Source organism: Calonectris borealis, chromosome 1 (assembly GCF_964195595.1).
Source record: "Calonectris borealis chromosome 1, bCalBor7.hap1.2, whole genome shotgun sequence".
In the NCBI taxonomy this organism is placed as follows: domain Eukaryota; kingdom Metazoa; phylum Chordata; class Aves; order Procellariiformes; family Procellariidae; genus Calonectris; species Calonectris borealis.
The window spans coordinates 83,889,602-83,900,966 of record NC_134312.1 but is presented as its reverse complement, the minus strand read 5'-3'; the positions used below and the strand labels follow the sequence as shown (position 1 = coordinate 83,900,966).

Genomic DNA, 11,365 nt, shown 5'->3' with positions numbered 1-11,365 from the left:
AAACACTGGAAGCAAAGGGCTTGGGAGAATATATTCCTATATAGCCAGATGGTATAGCTACGTAGCTATATGGATGCTTGTTAGTGAGGAAGGGGGTGTGCATAAAGAAAGCAGTGGTCTGCCACAGAGCCTTGTTCCAGAAATCTGCCCTGTAAAAATGGAAAGGGAGAAAACTTCCTCTGAGCTTTTCTTTTCAGATGAATAGTGTGAAAATTCGTCTTGTGTTTCTTCTTATTTCATATTGGTTTTTATTTTAGTTTAAAACCTCCTCAAACATAGATTTGGAAATAGATATTTACAAAAAAAAATTGGAATCTAGAACTTGTGAATATGAAATGTTGTTTGTGGAAGAAGTTTTTCAATTTTAGAAGCTCCACCTTCCTGTAGGAATAAGTTCCCAAAAAGCTTTGGGTTAAAAATGACTGATATGTTTATGTAATTCCAGTGCAGTTGAAGTCATGCATTTAAAAAATCACAGGACAGCTCCTGAAACCATGACAGGGGAAAAAAAAAAAGCATAAGCATCATTTAAAGAAATATATCAAGTTGTGAACCTTTAGTTTCTGTGTTGTTTCTGTTTACTTTACTTTATCTGCTGTGGGGCTAGATGCAGAAGAATCTAAGTGTGTTAAGTGAAGCAAGGCTTGTTTGGAGTTGTCATATATTTTATTAGACCAGCTGTTGCATCTGGTGAACGTAAAAGCTATAGCTCAGAGCATGCAAATCATTCGAGGGCTGTTCTAGAAATAGTTAAAAATTCCATATTCAAACTTCGTCCTGCAAGCATCTTCCGAGAAAATGATTCAGAAACTTGGGAACACTGCAAGAGTTTGTTTGCACTTGATACAGGAGAGTTATTTAGCATTGTGATGCTGCATGGTAAGTACTACCACTTTGTGGAAATGGAGAATATATTTGTTTGTCACTCAGTACCTTTTGTTTCATACTGATCTATAAGCAGCCTCAAGTAGTATGTCTGTGTTTGAAAGACTTCTCTGGAAATCACTTTTTTTTGCAGTATGTGATTGTGCTGCATACAGCTTGACCCTGGCTTTCAGGTGCTAACCACAATATAAAAGCTGAGGTAAAGTTACTTTGTTTTCCAAACTTAAATGACCATTCCTAATAATCACAGAGATTTTGTTTAAGACATCAGTGAATAATTTCTGCCTCGTGCTCTGGATGCATTTATATTCTTCCAAACTGAGATAAATGTTTAGGACACTAAGTATTTAATTGCATACTACAGCTAATGACATGATGGTCTATGTCTCCCACGATGTATCACCACTAGACACTATATGGGCAGATTAAAGGTAAAGCCAGGATGTAGTCCTGACCCAAAGAAAACCTTGGTTAAAACCTGATGAATTTGACAACAGCCAGAAATCATTATAAGCATTTCAGAGAAAAAAAAAAAAACAAAACACCTTTCAGCATTCTCCTGAATCCTCAATTTCCAGAAAGAAATATTCCAGACTAGCACTTGAAAGAGCACCAAGAACTTGCTGGAATCCCCAGCTTGGAAGAGACCTTGCACATTAATTTAGAAGTAGACAACAACTTGCTGATACAAAAAGCCCAGGCTTGTCCTTTTGAAGTGCAACAGGAACATTGCAAACTCTGATGTTTTAACAGATCTGATTCAGTCTCCATTTAAAGAAGGGCATTAGGTTGCTCAAATCTATGAACAGTTTCTCAAGTGGACAGGCACAAAGCAGAACCAAGGATCAATACGTGTATTTAAATGCCCTTTCCATCTATTTAATGAGACATGTGCACACAATCTTCTTTTGGTAAAGCAAGATAATTTCTCAGCATTTGAGAAAAACACAGAAGTTGACACAGTTGATTTTAATAAAAAGTAAATGAGAAAAGTCTATCAATCCAGTGAAACGGGCTTGAGGGGCTCAAATATATTCTCTCATGTGCAAGAGTGTGTGTGCATTGAAAGACTGCATTTGAGAACTGTGATATTGCATTGGAGAAAATGCAGTGTTAGAAGTATCTGTTAGAAGGGTTTGGAGTTTGTCAAGAAAGACAGAGGAAATGAAAAAGAAGAGAAAAAGAGTTCACTTGTCTGTGCAGTTTATACTGTTAAGTTCCTTTTCATAGTCCTGCTACTGCATGGCTTCAGATAAAAGCACAAATGGCCATCTGCTGTCCCCTTCCTGTTTATCACACTCATTTGAAGCATTTCCCATAACCTAGTTTGACAGTCAACAGTCTTCAGTAGGAAGAAGTGATAAGAAGACCTTGAGATGAAGAATGAAGAGGGTTACACAGAACTTCATTTCAAAGCAAGAGAGAAAAGCTCTAATGCAGGTGAGCATATAAGCATTCATAGTACGTCTTCAGACTTGTTACTTGTTTGTAAATAACAAATCTCATATTCGAGTTATCATAAAAAAACATATATCTGTCAAAATTTTAGTTGGTGCTACTAAAGTTGCCAATGGTATATGGCAGTATACAGAGAAATATGATGGATACTAGATAAAATGCGGTACTAATAGTACCACCAGGCTTGGAGTACTGGTGCTGACAGTCCCAGTACAAAATGGAGGCTAGAAGATAGAGGCATATGAGGAAAACATGAGGCAGTAGTTGTCAGCAAGTTTGGCAGTGGTTAATGGCTCATTAGCCATTTAAATTTTCTACAGGGTTTTGGTTGGGTTTTTTTGTTTTGCTTTGTTTTGTTTTCAGGAATTACAGCTAAGAAGAATTTAAGAATAATTTAAATGAAAATTGTAAGACAGTAACTTACTGTCCAGTAAGCTTTTTCAAAAACTTCTGGGGATTTTGTCAAAAGTGTCAAGAGCAGCAAGGGAGAAAGTACAAAGATATATGCTGGAAGGCTTTCAAGTTGACCCTTGCTAACCTTTATTTCTTTTAAGCGTCCCAGGGAAGAGCTTCTCAGATCATAAATACGAAGTCCTCAGAGAAATTAGACATCCAGTTTCCAAACAGTTAATTAGCTATGATGATCAGTTTCTGAGAAATCCTGGCTGCACATTTATGTAAGAACAATTTTTAATAGAAAAAAAGCAAAAGCCAACTTCAGTTACTCAGTATGGCAGGATAATTTTATTGACGTAAATTGTGCCAGTTTGTCTATTATTACAACAACTTAGCTGAGAGCCTGTTCCCAACTGCAATAAAAGCATAGAACCAGCAAAATTGAGAAAAAAAATCAGAAAACTCCTCATAAAAGCTAGTATTTATTTAACTAAGAATTTTCAATGGTCTTTAAAATATTTGTCAAAGTGCACAAAAATATTGCTGTAATGGAGTAGATTGAATATTTCCATTTAAAAGAAACAGAAAGTCAGACAAAGCGTATGTGGCACATATACAGAATAGAATGTGACCACAAACACGCAGAGCACACAGTGACAAAGCCGTGTTTAAAATGCTCTATCTTTATTGTCTGCCTGCATGATGGGGTAGCATGACACGACAGGGCAGCAGAAAGACTTCAGGTGACCAGCTGAAGAGAAGAGTGCGTTCATTTAGCTTGTTAAACAATGCACTGCAAGCCGAGTCTCTGCTTGTAGTGAAAGGTGTGTGAGCTACCTTTAGACCAGACACAGACTAGTCACGGTAGCATGATATACATACGGAATATAGAAGTGTATTCACTGGAGTGGTTAGAAATGATCGCAATGCCTCATCGGCATAATCTGGTGCAATATCTGGTGCCAGTTCATGTAGTACAGAAGGAAGACCACAGAGTTCCCCTTCCCCCCTGCAGTCCCATGTGGTCTTGCTGGTGGTGCAAGCTGCAGAGCTTTCTTGAGAAGCTGGGCAAACACTAAGCTGTTAGCCCATGCTGCATTGTCAGCTCTGCGGTATTGCTGCTACAGAGCTCACCCTGGGTAGCTGAGTGCTAATCTGAGTATTTACACAAGTCACTGTTACTGTTTTGCCTGCAGTCTAGCCGTTGTGCAAATCGTGGCAGAGTTAAGATTAGACTCCAGGTATCCTGATTGCCTTTTTATGTCAAAATCATGCATAATACCCAAAGGAAGAAGGAAAACACAGAGAGATGCTTAACCATAATATGTCACATAGCTAGCGAAAAGTACTGCATTCTGTTTACATATATTTGCCATCTAAATAAGGTGGCAGTATATAAAACAGTGAGGATTAGCTGTCTGAATATTTAAAAATGACTAGTCACAGATACAGCATTTCCCAAGTAAGTATGACTGAATAGACAAATCGGGAAAAACAATGTTTGACCTCTGTGCAAAACGATGACAGCTAGAAACCAGACATGAAGTAAAAGCATTAGTGGAAATGAGTTTATCATGTAGCACAAAGTTCAAGTCATTTCATGATTCGAAATACAGCTCCATGCATTATATTTTTGAATATAAAAATATTCAATATAGAAGCAGAGAATATAGAAGCAGAGAACTTTTCAAACAGCTGATCCACATCTGATCTGGACGACCAGCATTTGAAATGTAATGGCTTTTAAAGAATACTTCCATGGGGTAGTTCCTGATCTTCTTTACTAGTTACAGAGCAAGTTCTTTACAAGATATAACATTTTGGCACCCTGTTTTCTCTTCCAAGAATGGCCATTTCCATGAAGTGGAAAATCAACCTTCTGTTATTCTCTGACTTTACTCAAGAGATGTTTGCATGTAAAATCTTTTTTTCCCATTAAGTTAAGTTTGGACAAAGTGAAGAGTCTTTGGTCTTTCTAGAAGAGCATTCACAAAGATTTTCCTGCAAACACTAATGTTAGAAAGCTAGGAAGAAAAATTAACATGACATTTCCTGCAAAGCTACGCAATTTCTAGCTGTTCTCCTCCTTGCTCCAAGGCATCCTTTGAGGCATCATAGAGCATCTTTTATGCCTCAGTTATTTTAAAAATCTTTGCTGTATTGCAGCCTACAGTAACTATAGCACTACCCCTTCCAAGAGCACACTGACAACCTACTGAAATGAGTCCAACGGAGGGCTCCTGAGATAGTGAGCTGGAGAAGTGACACAGGAGGAGAGGCTGAGACAATTGGCTTTGTGCAGCCCTAAGAAGAGAAGGCTGAAGGAAATCTTTCTCTTCTCTTTAACTACCGAATGGGAGGATGTAGAGAAGACAGAACCAAACTCTTCTTGAAGGTGCACATTGAAAGACACAAGTTGGAACATGGAAAATTACAATTTGATACAAGAAAATTTTTCTTACCATGGTGGTGGTCAAACACTAGGACAGGAACCTGGAAAGGCTGTGGAATCCCCATCTTTGGAAATATTTAGAAATTGGCTGGACAAAGCCTTGAGAAACCCACTCTAACCTGGGCTGCCTTAAGGAGGAGTCTGGACTAGATGGCCTTCTGAGATTCCTTCCAGCCTACATCGTTCTGTGATTCTATGTCAAGACATGTAGAAATCCTGAAATACAGTGAGTGAGCAAACAGAGCAGTGGGTTTCACTAGGAAGTGGCATGGCAGGAGTGTGACAGTCCTACAAGAATAAATTTTAAGATTGTTGGGTAATATTGAGAAGGAAGATTCACCATGACTGTGCATTTCCAGGCTTCTCTGATTCTAGTTAAAAGTAGGTTTTTCTGAGTTGTGAGGAAGCTCGTTTTTGCATCTCTATTCACTGACCTTAATCAAGCATCCAGTCTCCAAAGAAGCCCTGTTTAATGCACTGCTACTTAATTTTTTAAACATTTTGTAGTAATTTTCCAGTTGGGATTGTCTGAACATCAAGGACTCAATAAAAAAAAAGATCTCCAAATTATAAGGTGGACTTTTATAAAGGCCTTTGATGTGGCATCCAGTGTACATGTGATAAAACTAGTGGGTCCGGGAGTTACAGGACTAATTACTAATTGCTAATTTTCAGAGAAGCTACTGGCCCTTTCTTGATTGATAGTGTTGGTGTTCATAGCCCTAGAACCTCATTTTTGTTGTTACATGTTATATACATCTCTTTCTTTGCAGCTGTTAGAAAATTCAGTTCTTTTTCACTAAGTTTGTGAGGTTTTCTTTAGCAATGTATGTTGAGTGCTTGCTGTGACACCTAACAGCCTTCATGATATCTGCAAGTGACATCCCCCTGCTACGAAGAAGCAGAAACTGTTCAGTAGCTGTGCCACTCAAAACCTCAAATGAAGTGGCAAACAGTGAAGACAGCATGAGAAAATACAAGCCCACAGAAAGTTTTCATAAATGAAAGTTTATTAAACGCAAGAACCACTTGATATGCTGGAGGCAACTAGAAGGGAAAAAGCAACTGTGACAAAGCACATGGCAAAGTGACAGTGCTGGGCATTCTGTCTGAAAGGTGTCTAGGGAAACCCAGATTTACGTACTGGGTAGCATCTCATGCTGTGTTTGTAAAACCCTCTTATTTCTTGCAGAAGTTCCGTCTAATTCTTCAGGCTTGCGGTATGTTGCTGCTTTCTCAGGATTTCTGAATGTTGTATTTCTGGGAGCTGTGATCACATTAATTCAGCAATGTGAGTGACCAGGTGAAATGTTTTACTTTAATTCTTGTCAATGCATGTTTTGCTTTAATACCTGTAATTGAAATTGACAGGTATTAATCCTTAACTTAAACAAGTTTTGCAAACAAACTTTTTTGATAAGGTGACAAGACCACTCATGCTTTCTACTATTGTGTTTCTGATGAAGGTGAGAGGGAGTCACCGGCATTTTGGGGCTGTGGATCTGCAGAAAGTCAGTGGCTTTCAGAGCACAGTTGAATGTTTGGAGGGTATGAAGAGGGCTGGAGTCTTTCTCACTTTCCTGTCACCCAATCTGAGAGTCCTTCCTCTTCCTTTCCAAAACAGAACAAACCACCAAGGTTTCTAGCCAAAGAATCCATCCATCCATCAGTTTGGAAAAACTCTTTTAGTAATGAAATAAAAAGGTGCGCCTCTGAGTTTATAAAACTGGCCTTTGCACTGGCCACAGAATTTGTGCATAAGCACTGGGTCATGGCCAGCATTGATCATGTGTGTACAGAGCTTACCTATCCAGCACAGATGTGCGCCATTATCCCTGAGCACCTAAACTTAGAGATCAGAGAGAAGTGGTTGCAGTTGCCCTGGCCAAGCAAGTTGAAAAAGTTTTTAGGTTGCCATCAACAAGCATCTGAATATTGATCAAGCAATCTAATTTTAGTTTCCTCCTTTAGAAAATCTTGGCCTGGTTGTCCAAATGTCCAGCCTACTTCTGGACATCAAAATCACTTTGCACATCAAAATCACTTGAGAACCCAGGAGAAAATAAGAATTCAGAAGCAATTCTGGGCATAAGTATCCTGCAGAGTCAGATGTTCTCCCTTTCTCTGGATGCAAGTCCTGCCCTTTCATATCAACCCATTCTTTTCTGAAATAAGTTCAATACAAATTTCAGGAACTGGAAAATCAGAGGCACAACCGTGTTATTTGAAAGACACCTGTTCATACCATGTTGTCAACAGCATGATAATAATGGACTCTACACTGGCTTTGTGAAGTCAGTCACCTCATGTATTTGTTTAATAGATGCTCAACTCTCCAGCCACCATTTACAGGAGAGCTGGAAGGACAAACGAGCAATCTGAGTTTCCACTTAAAGCTCCTATTATTATCCACAAAAGAATACATTGGGGTTGCTCTACAGTTCACTTGTGAGCTTTACATTAAAATGTTGGAGATTCTTGTCCAGGTGACTTGCTATCAAGTGACATGTGGAAGCCCAGAGAAAATCTTTCTGAAAGTGACAGTATCTTTGAGGAAGATCTTCATGAAAACAGCTTACTGACTGTGTTAAAGGAAAGCTTATGCATGCATACAAACGGTAAGGAAATACAGTCTCGCTCATAGTAACATAAATGGTTCGAAGCTCTTGAAAAAATTAATATAAAAATAAACACCTGCACAAAGGAATTGACCTTTAGATACCAGAATAAGCATGTTTATATTGATAAAGATGTATAAAGTGATCTATTTTAGAGTTCCATCCTTGAAAATTTTTAGTTTAAGCAAAAAATAAAAGTGGGGCAGTGTTACTGAAGATCTTTGTTATTTCTCCATGGATGCCATTGAATTGTGCTACTCCCAGTGATTTCAGCAGAGCTGGGGTTTTATCCATGGCTTTTACCTCAATTATTATGTAAAATATTTAGTACAATTATCTAAAGTTCTGAAATATGTAAAGGCACAGAGTCATCCCTAATCAAAGAATGACTACCTTATTACTACTGTAAAGCAGGGACACGTGCTTTCTTAAAACGAGCTATACCATCACAATTTCTGCCCCACTCCTGGTTTAAAGCCTCTTACTCTCTTATTCAAAAGCCCCATAAAAAGCAGAAGCCAATAATAATGATATCAGTTGTAAAAAAAAAAGAAGTGACAAAATCCCTTGACCCCAAACTCTTCACAGACTCCAGATGTGAACTCTGCCCCATTGGCTGGAAGCTGCATTATGGGAGATGTTATTTCTACTCAGAAACTCGTGACACCTGGGAGAATAGTAGAAAGTATTGCTCCGGAAAAAAATCTCAGCTCCTGATTATAGAGGATGAGACTGAAATGGTAAGCTTGTAAGGCGCTCTGTGGTTCAAATATTCTTTTTACTTATACTTTGTGAATCCACATATCAAACTACAGCTTTCCATGTATTTTTAGAAGCCATTTCTAATCCGGATACGCTCATAAAAGGCATTGTCAGTGGTAAGTGCACTGCTGATTGGCTTCTGCATGTTAAGAAACATTTGTGTCAAAAAGACCAGTAGCCTATGCTTCATTTAAATAGATGCAATGATATGCCTAGAGATTATCTCCAGCAAGAAGCAGCTGGTATTTGAAGGATTTTTGCATGTTTTATTCCAAATCAAACCTGTTCAGAACTTAGCTGATGTAAAGGCTGCTGCCTTTCTTTTGGGGGATGGAGCTGTTTCTCTGTACTTTGTACGTTTTTAAATGTCAGTACTGGATCTGTGGCAATAGAAGGAACAGTTCTGTGGACCAAATCCTAACCTGCAGAGTGTCTCTTTTGTGGTACTGGTTTTGCTTAAGGGTGACCAGGTTCAGACAGTCACTTCTAGAGCACCCAGGTGGGTGAGCTGCCAAAATGATCACTTCCATTCCTTGTAGGGGGGGAAAAGAGGAGGTAGCTTCAACTCCCATAATTCAGATTAGCCTGATCCTCATCTAAAATGTGCTAGTGGAATGGGCCTGGGTCCAGCAAGGAGCCAAAGGTTAGCTCCTTATTTGCTCCATTTACCATCGTTAGTCATAGAACTGGGTGTAGTTGAGAATCTGAACTAATTTCCATGTGGTTTTTTTTCTTCTCAATTTCTTGGAAACATTCTCTAGAATCTTTTGGGCATGAAAGCCTTGCTGTTTTTAAAATATTAGTTACCACTATACTGGCGTATGCTATACCACTATGCTGGAGTTCTATGAAGTGTCATTATTATGAGAGTTCAAAGACATACCTCTTTCTAGGATTTCTTGAACAAACTAAAGGATAAAGACATTGGCTTTGTTTGGACTGGATTAAGCTTTGATGAGGAGGAAGGAAGATGGATATGGCTCAATGATCCCAAACATCCAGGGCGCAGGTAGGTTCATTCTGGAGTGAATCTGTGCTGGCTTCCGTGACCTCTTCTCCACTCACTGTGCCCAGGCTGTTCAGCCATTAGACCATGAGAAAGTAGTAGTAAGATATCAGGGCCCATACTCCAGTTAGGCAGCTCAGCCTATTCTGATTTTTCTCAATACAGAATTCTGATCAAAACATGCAGTTGAAAAGTGAAATTCCTTGACAGCTCTCTGAAAAGGAACTAATTTTATTAGGAGGTGCCTATGCTGTGTAAGCTTTTTACTTCCAGCTGCATAACAAGTAAGGAAACAGAGAAAGGGTGAAGCCTACTAAACAAATAAAACCTGTCTGTATGTCAGGGAATCAAAAGAATTACAACATAAAGACAAAAATATCCAGTCTTTGTGGTTTCACTCTTTGTATATGCAAACAAATTTTTTCAATGATCTTCATATCTGTGTGTTGTTTGGCTCTTGCAGTTTTACAATAAAAGGAAGGAAGAATGAAGAAAAATGTGCTGCCTATAAGTTGACAGAAATGCATGCTGATAACTGCCACTCCCTATACAAGTGGATCTGCAAGAGGAGTGCAGTCCTTCTGGATATCTAAGATATTGTAAAGTGAAAGTGAATAGGGTCTTTGAAGGTTTACACCACTTTACAGTGGTAGGATATCTGATGTAAAATTAAGGGGAAATTGTTGACCGGAATTGTGAGTGAATCAATGCATTGTGATTATATTTGTGATTAAAGTCCAGGAAGATTTCAGGCTTGTGTGTCTTTTCTTTTGAGAATGAAGGTATAAAATCTATGTGTCTTTGTGCATGCTGATGCACTGCCCCTTAGAGCTATTAAAATAAGCAGCTTACTGACTTTAAGTAGCTTATAGAGTCTAAGAGTTGTGTAAACCACAGGTAAAATGAAGGTTTTTTTACCAGCCTGGCAACTAGATCATAGAGCATGCAAAAGGTTGCTGTTGCTACTTACTTCAGATGAAGAGGTGATAATTAGTGCTATGCACTTAAATAAGCCTGCAAATCTCATCACTGGAGGTCCAATGTGGGAAGACAGCATAGCTCTACACAAGAGAAAGTATTTTTTCGAAAAAGTTTAATTTCCTGTACATCATTCAGTGTTATAGAATTTGGCACGTAAAAAAACCATAAATACCTCTTCAATTTGGGTGTGAGATTTAATTGCCTGATATGATGTCTTTGTTCTATTAACATGCTAGAAATGGCAAAATCATATTTATGGGGCTAAAGGGCTCTAAGCCCTCCTTTTGTTAGTCCACTTCGCAGACACTTTTTACAAGTCAAAAATGGATGTTGCAACCTTCCTACATCTCGAGGCTACTGATCAGAATGAGGCAGCAGATCTCAGAGACCTTTGCTCTTTTCTGCCTGATCTTACCTCAAGATAAGTTGTGCAGGTCTGAGAGTAATCTATAGTTCTTTGTTGTTATCTATAACCATAACATACTAAACATTTGATTTTTATAGCTAAGGAAAATCAGTATAATGATTAAAATGATGACTCTAGGATATAAAGCTAAGTTCCAAACTCTTCTAGTTGAGGAAGCTCACTCTGAGAGGCACTTCCACCAGGACTGGTACACTGCATTTTGGACGGTGGTAGCAATGTGAGTTACTTGGTGATTTTTTTGGTGTACAGTAACCTCTCCCTTTGTGGCTTTTGTACCACATGTCAGACTTCAGGTGTAAGAGTGGGGTGCTCTAGCATTTCTGGCAATTGTTTGAAAAATTGTTGAAAATTGCTTGGCAATTCCTAAAGGCATTGATCCT

General features: G+C 38.6%; 1 protein-coding gene across 1 annotated transcript; it reads left to right on the top strand.

The window, feature by feature from the left end:
- Positions 1-6,384: 6,384 nt before the first annotated feature.
- On the top strand, positions 6,385-10,627 carry LOC142089825 (killer cell lectin-like receptor subfamily F member 1). The gene is made up of 5 exons (XM_075166877.1): positions 6,385-6,482; positions 7,678-7,809; positions 8,398-8,549; positions 9,465-9,580; positions 10,041-10,627. Exons 2-5 carry the CDS (start codon positions 7,698-7,700, stop codon positions 10,168-10,170), a joined length of 510 nt encoding a protein of 169 aa, XP_075022978.1. The 5' UTR covers positions 6,385-6,482; positions 7,678-7,697; the 3' UTR covers positions 10,171-10,627.
- The last annotated feature ends 738 nt before the right edge of the window (positions 10,628-11,365 follow it).